We start from the raw sequence: 23,109 nt of genomic DNA on the forward strand, positions 1-23,109 counted from the left end.
ATGTGGTTGATATTACACATGTTTAATATGTCATATATTACACATTTTTAGTATATCAGATATTAAACATATTTATATGTTGGACATTAGACATCTTTAGTATGTTGGACATTACACATCTTTAATATGTTGGATATTACACATCTTTAATATGTTAGATATAACACATTTTTATTGTGTCAGTTATTGCAAATTTTTGATCTGTTAGATATTACACATCTTCAGTATATGTTGGATATCACACCTCTTTAATATGTTATATATTACACATCTTTAATATGTTAGATATTACACATTTTTAGTGTTTTAGATATTACACATTTTTAATATGGTAGATATTATATATCTTTAATATATTAGGTATTACACATCTTTAATATGCTAGATATTACACATCTTTTATATGTTTGGTATTACACATCTTTAATGTGGTAGATATTACACATGCTTAATATGTTAGATATTACACATGTGTAGAATATGTTGGATATCACACATCTTTAGTATATGTTGGATATCACACATCTTTAGTATATGTTGGATATCACACATCTTTAGTATATTTGGATATCACACATCTTTAGTATATTTGGATATCACACATCTTTAATATGGTAGATATTACACATCTTTAATATGTTGGATATCACACATTGTTAATATGGTAGATATTACACATCTTTAGTATGCTAGATATTACACATTTAATATTGTTGGTATTACACATGTTTAATATATTTGATATTACACATGTTTAATATATTTGATATTACACATGTTTAATATGCTAGATATTACACATCTTTAATATATTAAGTATTACACATCTTTTATATGTCAGATATTAAACATATTTAATATGTTGGATACTACACATCTTGAATATGTTAGATACTACACATCTTGAATATGTTGGATACTACACATCTTTAATATGTTAGATATAACACATTTTTATTATGTCAGTTATTGCAAATTTTTGATCTGTTAGATATTACACATCTTCAGTATATGTTGGATATCACACCTCTTTAATATGTTATATATTACACATTTTTAGTGTTTTAGATATTACATATTTTTAATATGGTAGATATTATATATCTTTAATATATTAGGTATTACACATCTTTAATATGCTAGATATTACACATCTTTTATATGTTTGGTATTACACATCTTTAATGTGGTAGATATTACACATGCTTAATATGTTAGATATTACACATGTGTAGAATATGTTGGATATCACACATTGTTAATATGGTAGATATTACACATCTTTAGTATATTTGGATATCACACATCTTTAATATGGTAGATATTACACATTTTTAATATGTTAGATATAACACACTTTTTAATATGTTAGATATTACACATCTTTAATATGTTGGATATCACACATTGTTAATATGGTAGATATTACACATCTTTAGTATGCTAGATATTACACATTTAATATTGTAGGTATTACACATGTTTAATATGCTAGATATTACACATCTTTAGTATGCTAGATATTACACATTTAATATTGTAGGTATTACACATGTTTAATATGCTAGATATTACACATCTTGAATATGTTGGATACTACACATCTTGAATATGTTAGATATTACACATCTTTAATATTTTAGATGTTACACCTCCGACCATAATGTATTTTCTCCTTCTCTTTATTCTGGTAGTTGTTTTGGTATAAGGTTAGTGTTTCCTGAGAAATATTAACTTCAATGGGCGTTCGAAGACTAAACAGTCCTCCTTCAATCCCGCACTTTAAATTCGAATCTTCAATATATTGCACATTACTTATCTCCAACAGCTTCAAATATACACTATTCATTTTAGGTTTCGAACAGCAGGCAATATTTAAATATGGTCATTTTACGTTTCTAACAACAATCAGTATATGAGTCTGGTTATTTGATGTTTCTAACAGTAGTGTATGAGTATGATTGTTTTACATTTTTAACAGCTGTCAGTGTATGAATATAATTGTTTGACGTTTCTAACAGTAGTCAGTGTATGAATATAATTGTTTGTCTTTTCTAACAGTAGTCAGTGTATGAATATAATTGTTTGACGTTTCTAACAGTAGTCAGTGTATGAATATAATTGTTTGTCTTTTCTAACAGTAGTCAGTGTATGAATATAATTGTTTGTCTTTTCTAACAGTAGTCAGTGTATGAATATGATTGTTTGACGTTTCTAACAGTAGTCAGTGTATGAATATGATTGTTTGACGTTTCTAACAGTAGTCAGTGTATGCATATAATTGTTTGACGTTTCTAACAGTAGTCAGTGTATGAATATAATTGTTTGACGTTTCTAACAGTAGTCAGTGTATGAATATAATTGTTTGACGTTTCTAACAGTAGTCAGTGTATGAATATAATTGTTTGACGTTTCTAACAGTAGTCAGTGTATGAATATAATTGTTTGACGTTTCTAACAGTAGTCAGTGTATGAATATAATTGTTTGACATTTCTAACAGTAGTCAGTGTATGAATATAATTGTTTGACGTTTCTAACAGTAGTCAGTGTATGAATATAATTGTTTGACGTTTCTAACAGTAGTCAGTGTATGAATATAATTGTTTGACGTTTCTAACAGCTGTCAGTGTATGAATATAATTGTTTGACGTTTCTAACAGTAGTCAGTGTATGAATATAATTGTTTGACGTTTCTAACAGCTGTCAGTGTATGAATATAATTGTTTGACGTTTCTAACAGTAGTCAGAGTATGAATATAATTGTTTGACCTTTCTAACAGTAGTCAGTGTATGAATATAATTGTTTGACGTTTCTAACAGTAGTCAGTGTATGAATATAATTGTTTGACGTTTCTAACAGTAGTCAGTGTATGAATATAATTGTTTGACGTTTCTAACAGTAGTCAGTGTATGAATATAATTGTTTGACGTTTCTAACAGTAGTCAGTGTATGAATATAATTGTTTGACGTTTCTAACAGTAGTCAGTGTATGAATATAATTGTTTGTCTTTTCTAACAGTAGTCAGTGTGTATGAATATGATTGTTTGACGTTTCTAACAGTAGTCGGTGTATGAATATAATTGTTTGACGTTTCTAACAGTAGTCAGTGTAAGAATATAATTGTTTGTCTTTTCTAACAGTAGTCAGTGTATGAATATGATTGTTTGACGTTTCTAACAGTAGTCAGTGTATGAATATAATTGTTTGACGTTCTAACAGTAGTCAGTGTATGAATATAATTGTTTGACGTTTCTAACAGTAGTCAGTGTATGAATATAATTGTTTGACGTTTCTAACAGTAGTCAGAGTGTATGAATATAATTGTTTGACGTTTCTAACAGTAGTCAGTGTATGAATATAATTGTTTGACGTTTCTAACAGTAGTCAGTGTATGAATATAATTGTTTGACGTTTATAACAGTAGTCAAGTGTATGAATATAATTGTTTGTCTTTTCTAACAGTAGTCAGTGTATGAATATGATTGTTTGACGTTTCTAACAGTAGTCAGTGTATGAATATGATTGTTTGACGTTTCTAACAGTAGTCAGTGTATGAATATAATTGTTTGACGTTTCTAACAGTAGTCAGTGTATGAATATAATTGTTTGACGTTTCTAACAGTAGTCAGTGTATGAATATAATTGTTTGACGTTTCTAACAGTAGTCAGTGTATGAATATAATTGTTTGACGTTTCTAACAGTAGTCAGTGTATGAATATAATTGTTTGACGTTTCTAACAGTAGTCAGTGTATGAATATAATTGTTTGACGTTTCTAACAGTAGTCAATGTATGAATATAATTGTTTGTCTTTTCTAACAGTAGTCAGTGTATGAATATGATTGTTTGACGTTTCTAACAGTAGTCAGTGTATGAATATAATTGTTTGACGTTTCTAACAGTAGTCAGTGTATGAATATAATTGTTTGACGTTTCTAACAGTAGTCAGTGTATGAATATAATTGTTTGTCTTTTCTAACAGTAGTCAGTGTATGAATATGATTGTTTGACGTTTCTAACAGTAGTCAGTGTATGAATATAATTGTTTGACGTTTCTAACAGTAGTCAGTGTATGAATATAATTGTTTGTCTTTTCTAACAGTAGTCAGTGTATGAATATGATTGTTTGACGTTTCTAACAGTAGTCAGTGTATCAATATGATTGTTTGACGTTTCTAACAGTAGTCAGTGTATGAATGAATATAATTATTTGACGTTTCTAACAGTAGTCAGTGTATGAATATAATTGTTTGACGTTTCTAACAGTAGTCAGTGTATGAATATAATTGTTTGACGTTTCTAACAGTAGTCAGTGTATGAATATAATTGTTTGACGTTTCTAACAGTAGTCAGTGTATGAATATAATTGTTTGTCTTTTCTAACAGTAGTCAGTGTATGAATATGATTGTTTGACGTTTCTAACAGTAGTCAGTGTATGAATATGATTGTTTGACGTTTCTAACAGTAGTCAGTGTATGAATATAATTGTTTGACGTTTCTAACAGTAGTCAGTGTATGAATATAATTGTTTGACGTTTCTAACAGTAATCAGTGTATGAATATAATTGTTTGACGTTTCTAACAGTAGTCAGTGTATGAATATAATTGTTTGACGTTTCTAACAGTAGTCAGTGTATGAATATAATTGTTTGACGTTTATAACAGTAGTCAGTGTATGAATATAATTGTTTGTCTTTTCTAACAGTAGTCAGTGTATGAATATGATTGTTTGACGTTTCTAACAGTAGTCAGTGTATGAATATGATTGTTTGACGTTTCTAACAGTAGTCAGTGTATGAATATAATTGTTTGACGTTTCTAACAGTAGTCAGTGTATGAATATAATTGTTTGACGTTTCTAACAGTAGTCAGTGTATGAATATAATTGTTTGACGTTTCTAACAGTAGTCAGTGTATGAATATAATTGTTTGACGTTTCTAACAGTAGTCAATGTATGAATATAATTGTTTGTCTTTTCTAACAGTAGTCAGTGTATGAATATGATTGTTTGACGTTTCTAACAGTAGTCAATGTATGAATATAATTGTTTGTCTTTTCTAACAGTAGTCAATGTATGAATATGATTGTTTGACGTTTCTAACAGTAGTCAGTGTATGAATATAATTGTTTGACGTTTCTAACAGTAGTCAGTGTATGAATATAATTGTTTGTCTTTTCTAACAGTAGTCAGTGTATGAATATGATTGTTTGACGTTTCTAACAGTAGTCAGTGTATGAATATAATTGTTTGACGTTTCTAACAGTAGTCAGTGTATGAATATAATTGTTTGTCTTTTCTAACAGTAGTCAGTGTATGAATATGATTGTTTGACGTTTCTAACAGTAGTCAGTGTATCAATATGATTGTTTGACGTTTCTAACAGTAGTCAGTGTATGAATGAATATAATTGTTTGACGTTTCTAACAGTAGTCAGTGTATGAATATAATTGTTTGACGTTTCTAACAGTAGTCAGTGTATGAATATAATTGTTTGACGTTTCTAACAGTAGTCAGTGTATGAATATAATTGTTTGACGTTTCTAACAGTAGTCAGTGTATGAATATAATTGTTTGACTTTTCTAACAGTAGTCAGTGTATGAATATAATTGTTTGACGTTTCTAACAGTAGTCAGTGTATGAATATAATTGTTTGACGTTTGTAACAGTAGTCAATGTATGAATATAATTGTTTGTCTTTTCTAACAGTAGTCAGTGTATGAATATGATTGTTTGACGTTTCTAACAGTAGTCAGTGTATGAATATAATTGTTTGACGTTTCTAACAGTAGTCAGTGTATGAATATAATTGTTTGTCTTTCTAACAGTAGTCAGTGTATGAATATGATTGTTTGACGTTTCTAACAGTAGTCAGTGTATGAATATAATTGTTTGACGTTTCTAACAGTAGTCAGTGTATGAATATAATTGTTTGTCTTTTCTAACAGTAGTCAGTGTATGAATATGATTGTTTGACGTTTCTAACAGTAGTCAGTGTATGAATATAATTGTTTGTCTTTTCTAACAGTAGTCAGTGTATGAATATGATTGTTTGACGTTTCTAACAGTAGTCAGTGTATGAATATGATTGTTTGACGTTTCTAACAGTAGTCAGTGTATGAATATAATTGTTTGACGTTTCTAACAGTAGTCAGTGTATGAATATAATTGTTTGACGTTTCTAACAGTAGTCAGTGTATGAATATAATTGTTTGACGTTTCTAACAGTAGTCAGTGTATGAATATAATTGTTTGACGTTTCTAACAGTAGTCAGTGTATGAATATAATTGTTTGACGTTTCTAACAGTAGTCAGTGTATGAATATAATTGTTTGACGTTTCTAACAGTAGTCAGTGTATGAATATAATTGTTTGTCTTTTTTAACAGTAGTCAGTGTATGAATATGATTGTTTGACGTTTCTAACAGTAGTCAGTGTATGAATATGATTGTTTGACGTTTCTAACAGTAGTCAGTGTATGAATATAATTGTTTGACGTTTCTAACAGTAGTCAGTGTATGAATATAATTGTTTGACGTTTCTAACAGTAGTCAGTGTATGAATATAATTGTTTGACGTTTCTAACAGTAGTCAGTGTATGAATATATTTGTTTGACGTTTCTAACAGTAGTCAGTGTATGAATATAATTGTTTGACGTTTCTAACAGTAGTCAGTGTATGAATATAATTGTTTGACGTTTCTAACAGTAGTCAGTGTATGAATATAATTGTTTGACGTTTCTAACAGTAGTCAGTGTATGAATATAATTGTTTGACGTTTCTAACAGTAGTCAGTGTATGAATATAATTGTTTGTCTTTTCTAACAGTAGTCAGTGTATGAATATGATTGTTTGACGTTTCTAACAGTAGTCAGTGTATGAATATAATTGTTTGACGTTTCTAACAGTAGTCAGTGTATGAATATAATTGTTTGACGTTTCTAACAGTAGTCAGTGTATGAATATGATTGTTTGACGTTTCTAACAGTAGTCAGTGTATGAATATAATTGTTTGACGTTTCTAACAGTAGTCAGTGTATGAATATAATTGTTTGACGTTTCTAACAGTAGTCAGTGTATGAATATAATTGTTTGACGTTTCTAACAGTAGTCAGTGTATGAATATAATTGTTTGACGTTTCTAACAGTAGTCAGTGTATGAATATAATTGTTTGACGTTTCTAACAGTAGTCAGTGTATGAATATAATTGTTTGACGTTTCTAACAGTAGTCAGTGTATGAATATAATTGTTTGACGTTTCTAACAGTAGTCAGTGTATGAATATAATTGTTTGACGTTTCTAACAGTAGTCAGTGTATGAATATAATTGTTTGACGTTTCTAACAGTAGTCAGTGTATGAATCTATTTATTTGACGTTTGAACAAACTTTATTCACGTCATCAACATGGTATTTACTCACATTAAGTATCTTGTTTTTTTATATTTACATTCATAGTATTGCTAGGCCTAAGATATAAAATTTAGATTACTGTTCAGGAGTAGATTCTGATACTACTTACTTTCTGTATTCAACACCAGGCCCAGATTCTGTTAATACTTACTTTCCATATTCAACACCAGGCCCAGATTCTGTTAATACTTACTTTCTGTATTCAACACCAGGCCCAGATTCTGTTAATACTTACTTTCCATATTCAACACCAGGCCCAGATTCTGTTGATACTTACTTTCTGTATTCAACACCAGGCCCAGATTCTGTTAATACTTACTTTCCATATTCAACATCAGGCCTAGCTCCTGACAATTATCCCTTAGGTTATTATTCAGATCTATGTCTTATTTCTAGATTAACTTTCAGGGGTACAGGGTGTTCGAAAAGTCACTGTGCACTTATATATTTATTAACAGACGTATTTCGATATAGAATCCAGGAGGTAAATATGAATGACAATTATAAACAATGTTGAGAGTGACCCCCGTTGACATCAATACAGGCCTGGATCCTTCTTATTTTTCTTTCTAAACACCGCTATCAGTTGCTGGCTTGAAATAGACTGAATAAAATGTGATTACAAAACAGCACAGTGACTTTCCGAACACCCTGTATAATAAAAAGTATGTTCAAGTCTTGCCATCAGACTTACGTTATTATAGCTATTACTTTTAAATATAACTGTCAGACCTACGTTCTAAAATGTGCCATTCCAAATATGGTCATCTGCTTTCATTCTCTGGTGCTCTATTATTTAATTATCGTACATAACACTTTTACCAGTGTTTTCTAGAACCTATATATTTTTATACACTGTTACAGAGGATACGTTTTATCTATTGTTTCTCATTTCTCCACTGGAAATTTGCGAAATTAAAACACTAAACTGTGGGGATGTATTCCCCTTGGTGCACTCAATTTTGCTGTAAAACGAGCAAAAAAAAATCCTTAACTGTACCACAAAGGTAGTATAACAACGCTATTCTTTTTTCACTGAGAGAGAATCGATATTTCAGACTTGTAGCGTTGACCCATTTTACAAGAAGTCTGTAGTGTGCCTGGGCTTGTGTACGTTTGTCTAGGGTCAGGTGAGGTTAATAAAACTACAAAATTGGTTAGAGAAACGCTTTTGTGAGAGTTGTTTTTGTGTGTGTGTGTTTTTTTAAAGAATGGAGTTGAGAAATAGCGCTTTCGGAAATTTGCAGAAAAGACCTTTCTACGGAAATACTAGCTGTTTAGGGTTCACTGAATACGGCGTGACCGAAAGTGAGTTCAAAAATGAAAACTCAAATATGTTATTTTATGTAAATACGTGTAAGTGAATAAAATTTTCGTCTCACATTTTCAATTAGCTGAGTACAATCATACATAAAGAGTAGTTTTGGAAATGAATGAAGAAAAACATAGTTAACACACATTCACAAAGAGCGAATATACCAAATTAAAGACCAGTTTATCATTAGCAAAATACAACAAGTAAAACGTAATTAATCGTATTATGAATTATTATTTTGTGAGTAGTGTTGACTAGTTGCCTTACCTCAAGTATTATACTGCTGAATTAGAAATGGCTTGCGCAAATGGCCCATGTGTGAAATTCAAAACAAACCAAAACAAACTTGATTTAATAAGTTATCACTGTAATATCGTGAAATATCGTTCAAAATATCATACCTTACTAACAATAATAGAGTCATGTTCCTTTGTTAATTTTTGATATATGCATTATTCACAATAATATGGTCAAGTTCTTTTGTTAATAGGCCTGGCATGGCCTAGCGCGTTAAGGCGTGCGCTTGGTAATCTGAGGGTCGCGGGTTCGCGCCCGAATCACGCCTCAAACATGCTCGCCCTCCCAGCCGTGGGGGCGTTATAATGTGACGGTCAATCCCACTTTTCGTTGGTAAAAGAGTAGCCCAAGACTTGGCGGTGGGTAGTGATGACTAGCTGCCTTCCCTCTAGTCTTACACTGCTAAATTAGAGACGGCTAGCACAGATAGCCCTCGAGTAGCTTTGTGCGAAATTCCAAAACAAACAAACAAATCTTTTGTTAATGTTTGATATATACCTTACTCACAATAGTACAGTTAAGTTCTTTTGTTAATCTTTGATATATACCTTACAATAATACAATTAAGTTATTTTGTTAATGTTTGATATATACCTTTACTCACCATAATACAGTCATGTTCCTTTGTTAATGTTTGATATATACCTTATTCCCAATAATACAGTCATGTTTTTGTTAATGTTTGATGTATACCTTACTTACAAATAACACAGTCATGTTCTTTTGTTAATGTTTGATATATGCCCATATAACCTAATGTTCATATATGCTGGTTGTTTGAACGTTTAGCCACCTTCAGATACAGGAAGGATTTTGAACTTTATTCTGTATAAGCTGTTCGTGTGTTCAGCCACCTTCAGGTAAAAAAGAACAAACTTCACCTAACGTACATTGTTTATCTGTTCAGCCACCTTCAGGTAAACAGAACAGACATCACCTAACGTACACTGTCTGTTTAGTCCCCTTGAGGTAAACAGAACAAACATCACCCAACGTAAATTGTTCGTGTGTTGAGCCACCTACAGGTACACAGGTTGTTTGCAGAACTCACAATAATCAGTACAACAAGAGGCCAGACATGTGCAGTAACAAGAATTACTAATCCTCAAGAAGGTTCGACCTTAATCTTGCACGTGTACACAAGTTTTATTTCATTTATCTGTCAATCATCTGTTTGTTTTCTTCCTCGTTCTATCAGTCAATTCACAAACTTGTATCTTTCTGTTTGACATGCAACGTTTTTGATAATGTTTATTTGATATATTGTAATTTATAATACATTGGTTATTTTAAGATATTCCGTCTACATTACATATACATGAGAACCACAAATCGCCCGTCTTAATATACCTGATGTATTTCATTACGACATTTATACTGAAGGATAAATGCTACTGGTCAATAACTTATTTTAATTGGTTCCTGTTACATGTTTAACAAGGTACTCTATCACTACATAACTTGTTACTATTACATGTTTAACAAGGTACTCTATCACTACATAACTTGTTACTACTACATGTTTAACAAGGTACTCTGTCACTACATAACTTGTTACTGTTACATGTTTAACGAGGTACTCTGTCACTACATAACTTGTTACATGTTTAACAAGGTACTCTGTCACTACATAACTTGTTACTGTTACATGTTTAACAAGGTACTCTATCACTACATAACTTGTTACTATTACATGTTTAACAAGGTACTCTATCACTACATAACTTGTTACTACTACATGTTTAACAATGTTACTCTGTCACTACATAACTTGTTACTGTTACATGTTTTAACAAGGTACTCTATCACTACATAACTTGTTATTGTTACATGTTTAACAAGGTACTCTATCACTACATAACTTGTTACTGTTACATGTTTAACAAGGTACTCTATCACTACATAACTTGTTACTATTACATGTTTAACAAGGTTGCTCTATCACTACATAACTTGTTACTACTACATGTTTAACAAGGTTGCTCTGTCACTACATAACTTGTTACTGTTACATGTTTAACAGGGTACTCTATCACTACATAACTTGTTATTGTTACATGTTTAACAAGGTTACTCTGTCACTACATAACTTGTTACTGTTACATGTTTAACAAGATTGCTCTGTCACTTTCATAACTTGTTACATGTTTAACAAGGTACTCTGTCACTACATAACTTGTTACTGTTACATGTTTAACAAGGTACTCTGTCACTACATAACTTGTTACTGTTACATGTTTAACAAGGTACTCTATCACTACATAACTTGTTACTGTTACATGTTTAACAAGGTACTCTATCACTACATAACTTGTTACTGTTACATGTTTAATGAGACACTCTGTCAGTATGTACGTCTTGTTATTGTTACATGTTTAACGTGGTGCTCTGTTATTATGTATATAGTTTGTTACTGTTACAGGTTGCACGAGGTATATTCTCTGTACTAACCATTTCTCTGCTTATCCATGCTGCGAACATTTTATTTTATTGGTTTATTTTGTTGTCATCCGCTCATGAGCAGCAACGTATCACGTGCGCGCGAGCAGCTGGTTCGGACAACAAGCTGCGAACAATGGTTTGAGTCAGCGCATACCTCAGAGTGTACGGAGATAGGATGAACACTCACTGCTCGTTGTTAGTTTGTATGTTTTTACACCACACATGATAGAAGTCTTGGAAAGACAGTCTCACTGAGAGGTTGACCATGGAATGTTACAAACCCTTACGTCGACTGTGTTCATTAGTCAGTCGCACTAAACGATATATTACTACAGCCGGGCTCCGCGCCAAGTTGGGGACCGACGGGTTTTGAACACGCCGTGGCTAGTGGTCACGGCGTTAGCTTCAGCCATGGCATTTGGTGATTTTGTGGTCATCGGTCAAGTGTCAGCGACTGTAGCCGGACCTGGAATCATTCCGTCTCTTCTGATAGCCCTGGTAGCTAGTTTGCTTTCTGGTAAGTAGTAAAATCTCTTGGAACGGGGTGGTTTAGAGTCAGTGACGTATCTTGTTTGTGTTAAATGCCTTAGAAAGTGTCAATAGATAGTACTGCGACCCTACAAAGACTATTCTATAATACAATTATACTTGTATTTATTTCATACACGTGATTTCACGTGTTCGATATTTCCATGAAACTCAGTCCATTCAAAGTTCATAAATATTTATATATTACTTCATGTAACATTAAAACATACCTTCTCTTAACCTTGTTGGCCCGTAGCAACAGCACTTAGAACACCTGTTTGTAAACAACCAAATGTGGGTTGGTTGTAGTAATCGTTGTTTAGCAACAAATCATAGCTTGAAAACTGCGACGGAGAACAGCTGCGTTCTGCAGGAAAGTTATTTTTCAGGTTTTCACGAAATAAACCAAAACACTTATAGAGTGGAAAACAACTTCCATATAACCAAGAGAAGCATATACATATTGATTCCATCGTCTTTTTGGTTTCAGTTTTGATATTAAACATCATGTTATTTCTAATAAAAAAAACATTCCCATTGTGTGTTTAGTTTCAGTTTCGATATGTTACTTAAATCGGGGCCAAGCTTACAGTTTCTACGGTTTAGAAAGTGTAAGCTCTTGGTTTCCTGTTTATTATACTTTCCTGTTTTCATTTAAACGTATAACCCGTAATGTCGCTCTTACCGAAGCCAAACGCTCTACAATAATTTTTATTATATCTAGTGTGATGCAGACATATCTATTCGTCAGCTAGAAGTAGCGAGCCCGGCTGTTATCGATCAGAGCAAGGAATGTGTGAGCAACAGAAACACTCAACAGTTTGACCTTTCTCAGTCGAGTAACTGTCGAAACGTTGAAGAACGTTTCAAGGCCGTTTCAAGTACTGGCATGTTGCTTAGCAACCTGAGTCAACTTCTCACTGCAACACTACAGACTCGGCGAAGTCAAGAACGTCGAGATCATGCTTCAAGTGTCGTTGCGTTGCTAAGCTACGTGTTATTAGATCACGGGTGAACAATAGGTAAAGAAACGTTGAGTGGGTGACCTACGTCTTACGTTCGGGAAAGAAATAAGTAATTTCTTATCTCCATTTTGAGTGTTCTTTTTGTTTGAATAATTGTTGACCATTGATTTTCGTTATCTTGACGCCATTAATTAAACAGAACATAAGGCGCTGCATAAAATAAACATCTACATTGTGAGATAATAGCTCCACCTTGGTCAGGCGTCGGAAGTGAGGTTTATTTTCCTATCGCACTTCCGCTTACATCTACTTCCGATATTAAAACTAGAGAAGTACATTGCCAGTCTTACGTACAAACCCAGTTGTGTCCTGGCGTATGTGATTTGTATAGTACTGATAACATCCTCGATCCATGTGTCTTCTTGTCTATACATACTTTGTTGTACTAATATTTAGAGTCGTTTACTGTTGGCTACAGATACTTTGTTGTAGTAATATTTAGACACGTTTATTGTTGTCTGCAGATACTTTGCTGTAGTAATATTTAAACACGTTTATTGTTGTCTACAGATACTTTGCTGTAGTAACATTTAAACACGTTTATTGTTGTCTGCAGATACTTTGCTGTAGTAATATTTAGAGTAATTTATTATTGTTTACAAATACTTTGTTCTAGTAATACTCAGAGACGTGTATTGTTTACAGATATTTTGTTCTAGTAATACTCAGAGACGTGTATTGTTTACAGATATTTTGTTCTAGTAATACTCAGAGACGTGTATTGTTATCTACAGTATGGGATGTTGTGTGTTGTTTACAAACTTGTGCTGATAACGTTATCAACAATCTTCCTCGTATTTGTACATTGGTTGATACCAGTAACATATTTCTGAAACACTATGTAGTCTTATTCAGACAGTACATTCAGTAACTGAAACATTATTAGCTCACAACGGAATGATCGCTAGAAATAAATCTCAGCTAGAAGGACGTTGTAACCCATACTTTTCAAGCTGTTGAATGAATTTGTATTGTAATGTTTGCCAGTACTAAGTAAGAATTGTTTACTCTGTCTATATTAACAGTAGAATTACTTGTTTATTTGTTGTCAAGGTCAACGCTACATAATGGGCTGTCGGAACTGTGCCGACCATTATGGTCGAAATGTGATTTTGTTGTTAGAATATTAGAAAGATCAGACACACGATGTCATATCTTGTTTATAAAACTCCAAGTGAAGCGGGAACTTTCTATTGTTTCTCATATAATGGTTTTTTATCCACTGCAATTCTGATTTATTTTTTATTGTATCAACCGAAATAAGTGGATTGACTTTCGTATGACGATACGATACTTTGTTTGTTCACCTATGGTTGATGAGAGTGTTTATAATTGTAAATGCCAGATAGTGCGAAACATTTTATTTTGCTCGGGTTAGCCTGAATGTTTATTTGTATATTCGCGGTAAACACCATTAATACGTAATGAGTTTTACTTTGGCTGTATTATGCTAGTTCTTCGTTATTTTCTTTGAGCTGAGAAAATGATTTAAATTTAACTGTTCATAGATGGCAGCATGTTATGACACTGTAGCTATCAAGACATAACTAGAGGATTCCGCCTTGTAGATTACCATGGTACAGCCCTTAGAAACTCAGCCTATAATCCTAAAGTGTCCCATTGGCAGGTTTCAGGTGGGAAAACAAAACTGAAACTTAACGTGAGGATGGAACACAACATTCTAAAGTAAAAGAATACCTTGCCAGAGGTAAGATCTCATCCAACCAATGAGATACAGACATCGACAACCAATGTGTAGAGCTCCCAGAATTTCTCACATCAGTATTGTAAAAGTATCCATATCATCTACTGAGCCTTTTCTGAAATAGAAGGAGAAGCACCCATTTGTGTATGTTTTTTTTCTTTTAGCAAAGCCACATCGGGCTCTCTGCTGAGCCCACCGAGAGGGAATCGAACCCCTGATTTTAGCGTTGTAAATCCGTAGACATTCCGTTGTACTAGCGGGTAGCAAAGCACCAACGTGTCACTAAATATCGCTATATGGGTGAAACGTCCAGATTGATGAAAGACTGGCCACTTTATATTTTCCTCCCAGCCGTGGGGGTGTATAATGTGACGGTCAATCCCACTATTCGTTGGTAAAAGAGTAGCCCAAGAGTTGGCGGTGGGTGGTGATGACTAGCTGCCTTCCCTCTAGTCTTACACTGCTAAATTAGGGACGGCTAGCACAGATAGCCCTCGAGTAGCTTTGTGCGAAATTCCAAAACAAACAAACAAACAAATTATATCAGGGAGGAAGGACTCCACCCGAAGTATTTAGTTCTTCCTTAGCAGCTGGAAGAAGAGAGGTATTGTCTCCATGGTAACTTGGCAGTTTTGTGTGAGAAACCAAAAACAGGATTAATCGAATAATACAAAACTACCACAGTGTTGACGCTTAGACAATAAACAAACTGCACTGTTTTTTTCGTGATTTATAAGACCTAATGTAGCCAGTCTATCTTCAGTTGAGAAACCAACAATAAGGTCAACACTTTACTATAAAGTTACCACATTGATAGCTCATGTTAGCATGTTCCAGAAGACAAATAGCTAGTCGTGTATTGACTGCTCCATTGGAAGACTTCCTGTTGTAGATCTAGTAATTGTTTCTGTGAATAAACCGTTTTATCAGTTATTTCTTTATTTTCCATAATCTGTGTGTGCAAATTACATCGACGTAATACAAGTTAAGTTACATCCTTTGTATAAATAACAAGCACTTGTGTGTAATCTTTAAAATTACAACGAATAACTAAAACCTACGTTTCTTATTTGTGTAAATATGAAATGTGATTTTAATTGTTTGTGGTAAGCCTCATCTACTTTTTATTCGTAATTTGTATTTATTATTATTGGTTTTTTATTAGATACGAGGTTACTGTGACTCAACATCTATATTAATTATATATCTCAAGACAGCTGGTATGAGTATTAACACTTTTATTAAAATAAAGTACAGGACAACATTTCGACCTTCTTCAGTTATTTTCAGGTTAACAAACTCTACTTTATTTTAATACCCATACCAGCTGTTTTGAGATACATTTTTACTTCAGGTGGGTTTCTTGTCATCACGAATTACTATATTTAATAATAATGTTTATTTGGTAAAGGTTTAGTTTTATATTTTTATTTATCGTGGTTTATTTTTTGTAAAAAGCCTATTTTAGTTTTTTTTGTTTTAGTGTGTTATTTATGAAGGAAAATACCCAGTTTTCCTAAGGGGTTGGGTGAATTGTTTTACCTTTTAGCAAACCTATTATCCGAAACGATTCTTTTGTACCACTGTATTCGAACTTATTTGTCTTTATTCTGCTTTATGTGTGGTATTTACTTTGCACATTTTGATCTTCAGAGTAAAAAGAATTATTTTACTATTTTTGTTACACATTTTATTTTTGTATTTTATGTTTTTATAAGAGAAGACTTGTGTGTAATAAGTTTGATATTTTATATTTGTATTTTATGTTTTTATAAGAGAAGACTTGTGTGTAATAAGTTGGATATTTTATATTTGTATTTTATGTTTTTATAAGAGAAGACTTGTGTGTAATAAGTTGGATATTTTATATTTGTATTTTATGTTTTTATAAGAGAAGACTTGTGTGTAATAAGTTTGATATTTTATATTTGATCTTTAATTCCTATTTATTTTTATTTTTGCTTTTGCGATTTTGTATAATGGGATATATAATTTTTTTATCAGTATATTGTGTTTAACTCCATGTTGAACGTCCTGGTTTTATAAAGCTGGATTTCTTGTTGTTTTTGTGTTATTTTATTTTGTCGTAGTGACAATACAGCACATCAACTTCTCGACTAGATATGCAAATGTTTTGTTTGTTTTATTTTAAAAGTTGGGAGCAGCTGGAGTACCATACAGGTAAGGGTTACAGGAAGTGTATGGTGTGCAGGCATACTACATGTTTTCTACCCTTTATTTAGTATAAAACATTTCGTACGCATATAGTATATATAGTCTTCATACAGAATGTCGGTCCATAAAACATTAAACCTCACACCGTAATTACCTATTGACTTCTATCATTCAACTAGAGTATCACGTGTACTTTATCTTGGGAAAATATTCTTGTAGAAATAGATATAACGTTTTTCAATTTCCAGATCATAACTGCAGGATACAATCTTACATATTTTAAAATGAGAAACATATGCCTGTGTAATTCCTATATTCAGAAGAGTATATCGTTATTTTCTCATATTTATATAGGCATGGGTTCTCAGAACAAAGCACACATAGAAGAGATTTAACCATATTTTTCTTTTTTGAGAACTTCCTAGTAAAGGTATCATGATATGCACGTGTTTAATTCATTTTTTTCTTCTGAGTGGTAAATATTGTCTATTTTATGTACAGTTTCTTTCTTTACTTCAATTCCAGTCAAGATCAGACTGACTCTGTAATTCATTTCAGTCTCGTTATTTTGTGGCTTCCATCCAATTACGATGAAAGGAAAATTAGCGTACCGGATAATAACATACAGATACGTTATTGTAATTTTGACTACTGAAGTGTCTTGTACATATACATACAGATACGTTATTGTAATTTTGACTACTGAAGTGTCTTGTACATATACATACCAGATACGTTATTGTAATTTTGACTACTGAAGTGTCTTGTACATATACATACAGATACGTTATTGTAATTTTGACTACTGAAGTGTCTTGTACATATACATACAGATACGTTATTGTAATTTTGACTACTGAAGTGTCTTGTACATATACATACAGATACGTTATTGTAATTTTGACTACTGAAGTGTCTTGTACATATACATACAGATACGTTATTGTAATTTTGACTACTGAAGTGTCTTGTACATATACATACAGATACAATGTTCATTTGTTTAGTTTTATCCTTTCAACACAAAAGTCTACCTGCTCATAGCCGTCCCTACTTTTTATCTAATAAACTAGATGGATAAATAGTCAACAGAGCCTGTCAACTCTGTGGTTATTATTCTATGAAAGAATAAATGGATTTGACCGTTAACCTTATAGCATGATCACGTTTCTAAAGTTCGGACAACATTTATGTTCTGTATATCCTCGAATTAAAAATATAAAATAAACCTAAAAATTGTAAATCCTTCGTTAAGTTTGCGTTCTACGAAAATTTCCTGTTATCATTAAGAAAGTGATGAGTTTTATAAGCAGATTCTGTTTAAATCTCAACTTCCTTTTTAAAATTTAAAGATAATGACATCACTGTGACGTTTTTACGAGACTCGTTCAGTGGGTAGAGACCCAGATTACTTATTGTGGTCATTACTACATGGAGAGTCAAGGACACATCTGCTGCTGCGATCTCAAGATTTTGTCAAAGAGATCATTACATTGACTAGTTCGAGCTTTCTTACAGAACAAACCTGCCTCAAATATCTCTTGTGGTTTTCCCAGATGTCTAAAACGTGTTTTCTATGTTTTTCTATTGATGTTTCAAACTTGCTTCTCTAGTGTTCTAGTGATGTGTTAAACGTCTCTTCTGCAGATAAGCAGTGTTTTAATGATGTTTGGAAATGTCTTCTTGTGTAGACAGATAAATGATTGATGTAGTGGTGTTTAGAACATCATTTCTGCTGGCAAGTGTTCTGGTCGTATGTAAAACGGTTTTTCTACAAACAGATGGATATGGTTATATATGTAACAGAAGTGGCGTTCTAGTTATGTCTAAAACATCTGTTTTTGCAGAAAGATGACATGTGTGAATAAGGTTCCTTCAGTCTAAGAGTTAGCATAATGTTTCTAAGAGGTCCTCGTCGTTAGCAAGAAGTAAGAAGCGTAGTACTGTATAGAAAAACTTCTGAATACAGAAGAGTTAAGGTTTGTAGCAAGGTAATTTGTAGCCAGACAGGAAATATGGAAATTATCTGTCGAGATGGCTTCATTATCATATAATGACCGTGCATCGTTGGCTCTGTTATCGCTTCTTCCATACCTTAATGTATAATTCATTAGGTATGTTCAATAATGAGAATTTCTCATTCAATTTTAATTAGGTTTAAAGATGAGCAAAAACATATCTTGCACAGCAAGAAAGTGGTATAATTATAAAGTGTTTAGTGAAACTTTGTAGCATATAAGAGACAAAATTTATTACCAACTTCTGACATCGGCTATTGTTTCAATAAATATTATAACCGTAAGGACTCATTAACTCTTGCACTGAAGAAAGCCGAGCAGCAACATGAATGAAAAATAAACAAAGTTATGGTTACCCAGCTTTAAAAACGTTTAATAAATTCCCTGTAACCAGTACTGTCAGAAAACAGTACACTAATTCCTCACATTTCTCAAGATGTATCTGAGATGCAGGGTACTTTATTTTGTCAAACGTGGCCGAATCTGCTTTAAAACTATGTATCTAAATAATTAAAATGTTTTTTCTATCTTATTGTTTGATCAGTCTTTTTCATTGTTACTCTTATCTAGGACTTGTTCATTGTTACTCTGTTGCTTTTCGGTTCTTGTATGCGTTTTGTTCAGTGTTGCTCTAGTATTGTTTGTCAGTCCTTCTAATCGTTTTGTTCAGTGTTGCTCTAGTATTGTTTGTCAGTCCTTCTAATCGTTTTGTTCAGTGTTACTCCATTACAGACTCTCAGTATTTCTACACAAAATTATTCGACTGTTGTTTCTTCTCTTATTATCATCTGCGAGTGTTACTTACTCTTGTTTAACAATCTATGCAAGCGGCATGTTCATTGTTATTAAAAGTATTGTTTGTATACGACTAGCCTTCAGAGTTGTTTATCGACCTACAACCTCCAACTGCGAGTGCAGTTGGAGTACTGTTCTCAGATTGATTTATGAGTCAGATCCATCTCATCTTACCTTTGTCTATACATACGTTCAGTGTTTCTAGTATTGGTTATTGATTAGTTCTTCAGCTAGTCAGGGCTCTTTTTGTTTGGGTTCTTTAAAGTTTCTGTAGCTTAATGCATCGAGAATTACCTTACCACACTTTTCTGTTATCCATTCTGTAAACCATATAAACCCAAATTTACAGTTTAACACTATTTATTGACCTGTTGTTCACGAACGGTGAGAGATGCGGTAATTTATACAGCTAAGTTTGTATGCTTTTGTTTTAAACTTTAAAATCAAGACTGGGTTGATTTCATTGCTAATAAAAATGATTTAGCTATAAAACGCGACAAGCTGTAATTTCTAATTACCACTAGAGGAACACTTTAGTAAAGAATCTTGCTGGCTGTCGTCTATTTACTATTTGAATGACTTAGTACTTTATCACAGCACTTAAATGTTAATCACGAAACAGGAGAGTTAGTTGACCACTTGGTACCTAATTTAACAAAGACCCTCAAACAATATTTCAGCTTATAGGTCGCAGCCCAATACTGGGTCGTCAGAACGTGTGAAAATAGATTTTGAAAATAGATAATAGTTCATATATTTATTTAAGAAGTGTTTAGTAAGCGAGTTTTTGTTTTCACCAAAGTTATTTACTTGGCTGTGACAGTCTATTAATCTTTGCAAGTGAGTTTTGATCTATTTAAAGGTTTCGAACAATTATTGCATAATATTGAGGACATAAACTCTGTACCATCAAAACAGTGTTTTTACAATACCACAAGGACACTTACGGTAGTAGACGGGGCACAATTAACAACTTCTACACTATTGTTGTTGTGATGTGTCTATTGGGGGAAGCGTAACCTTAACTTAATAAAAAAGGAAGAGGGGTGTGAATTTTTATTATTTGTTCTTAAAGATGTATAATAATCAGCCATACACTTGAAACTGTTTTCACGTGACTTTAAAATATATCCATTGTGGCATGCAATCAGGTTCTAACCAGGTATATTCAGAGTTTATGTGACCGCTCTTGGCTCTGGTTTACTAAAAAACCTTCATGAAGAAAAAGCACCCCTACAGAACAGGGGTTCGATTCCCCTCGGTAGACTCAGCAGATAGCCCGATTTGACTTTGCTGTAAGAAAACACACACAAAAAATATTATTCGGTATTGGATTTCTAGTGACTTTAAAAGTTCGCTCTAGTTTGCTTAAATGCACCAGCCAAATGTATGGTGTAATTTCTATTTGTATGTTTTAACTTACATATTAAATAACTGAGAGCTTTAAATCGATGGTTCACGAGTGGTTCTATTTTCCAGGTTTGTGCATCACCGAATTTATCACCAGCCAATCGCAACAAGCCAATAATCTCTTCACCTACGCCTACCAATCAGTCGGCGAACTAGCAGCGTTTCTAATAGGATGGATTTCGGTTCTTCAACACCTGGTGGCGCTAGCAGCAGTATGCCGTGTACAAAGTGCAATAATTAACTTTTTAACGGGAATGAGTGTCCATCGCTTTTTCAAGCAAGTGCTTGGCCGTGTGGTAGTGCTGGACACTGTTCCCGATATTCTGGCGTTGGGCCTAGTTCTTGCCCCAGCCGTTGTCGTAGCCCTAGGCCTTCGTCACAGCAGATGGATGGGTTGCTTCTTAGTGACATCTTCCACATTGACAGCAATGTTCTTTGTGGTTATTGGATCTCTTCATAGTGACGTAAGAAACTGGACAGAAAGTGGAGGTTTTTTAACTAAAGGCCCTGGTGGGGTAGGTAATTAACATAAATCCTAAGTTATGTTAACTTTTAATAATTAGTAATGTCTTCAGTGTAGTGTCCTTTAAAGGTAGGTTTACGATCACAATATTTATAGATGTTTTGTCTGTACTTTCTCGCTTTATCGTTTTTTTGTGTACCAATATTCATCTAGCAGTAACATTTTCTATAGCTTTATTGTTAGATATCCTTTCTGACTAATTTTATTAATTTGCTTCCCAAAGTTTTAGTGTTTTTTGTAATAGCAGATATTTACTCAAGGTTCCCCTTTGGGCCAGATGTATCTTCGCAGAATTGCAGCCCCAAAATACGGGATTCGATTTCCCTCGGTGTATAAGGCAGATAGCCAAATGTGGCTTTGCCCTAAAATAAACGCACATATAAGCACCCATTTATTCACTAATTTTGGTTAACATTGTTCAAAGAAGGACCTCTAGTGATGGAATGAGTAAGCTCTTTGCAACACGTTTTAGATATCTATGGAGGTGTGAATCATAGAAAACTCGATTTTTCACACTGAAAAATTATTTACTCTTCTAGGTTTGGTAAACAAGTAGCATTTGTCTCGAGTTTGGATAGTACTTTTTTTTTATTGCTGTTGTTCGCTTTCTTGGAAAAGCGATGTCCATATGTCGCAGCAGGTTAAACTTTTACTCTTGAAAGAGGTAGCCAGGACTTTAGTAGGTGTGCTCGAATTTTATTTATATTTTTTTGCACAGGCTTTTGGTTTTATTTTTTTACACTGCAGAGTCCCAGGCACGAATATAGGCAAATAGGAATAAATATAGTATTTGAAAATTAAAAAACAACAACAGTAAAACAGACCTGTGTGACACGTTTGTTGGTAGGTCAACCGTTTGGTTTTGTAGTTTTGAGGTATCATCTTGAAGAAGTAGACATGGAAATATTTATACAGCCCCCAACTCCCGCGGCCCGCATGGCCAGGAGTTTAAGGCACTCGACTCGTAATTTGAGGGTCGCGGGTTTGCATCCCCGTCGCGCCAAACATGCTCGCCCTTTCAACCGTGGGGGCGTTATAATGTGACGGCCAATCTCACTATTCGTTGACAAAAGAGTAGCAAAAGAGTTGGCGATGGGTGGTGATGACTAGCTGCCTTCCGTCTAGTCTTACACTGCTAAATTATGGACGGCTAACGCAGATAACCCTCGGGACTTTACGCGAAATTCAAAACAAATCCCAAACTCCTTAGAGAAAAAAGTAATAATGAAAAAAACATCAATAAAAACAGGCAAATCAAGACAATACATGGAGAATGTCCTGAAAAGGACCGGAGTACTGTGGGTTACTATGGCCCAAAAAGCACTACAACAACAGTCATGTACAACAATCTAAGTTAGGGATGGAGGAAGAGGTCTTGTACTTGACCTCCTGGCATGCAAAAATTCAACATACCCAAAACCCACAAAGAAGAAGAGGGGAACTTTAGGTAGCTGCCTTG

General features: G+C 33.2%; 1 protein-coding gene across 1 annotated transcript in view; it reads left to right on the plus strand.

Moving 5' to 3' along the window:
- The first annotated feature begins 11,582 nt into the window (after positions 1 to 11,582).
- Positions 11,583 to 23,109, plus strand: part of LOC143228497 (cationic amino acid transporter 4-like) — a 45,182-nt gene continuing 33,655 nt past the window's right edge. The window contains exons 1-2 of the mRNA XM_076459748.1: positions 11,583 to 11,988; positions 21,197 to 21,642. Coding sequence (XP_076315863.1) covers positions 11,883 to 11,988; positions 21,197 to 21,642 — 552 coding nt within the window. The 5' untranslated portion in view covers positions 11,583 to 11,882. The remainder of the gene's footprint in view (positions 11,989 to 21,196; positions 21,643 to 23,109) is intronic.

The sequence above is a fragment of the Tachypleus tridentatus genome, chromosome 10, assembly GCF_004210375.1.
Source record: "Tachypleus tridentatus isolate NWPU-2018 chromosome 10, ASM421037v1, whole genome shotgun sequence".
NCBI lineage: Eukaryota > Metazoa > Arthropoda > Merostomata > Xiphosura > Limulidae > Tachypleus > Tachypleus tridentatus.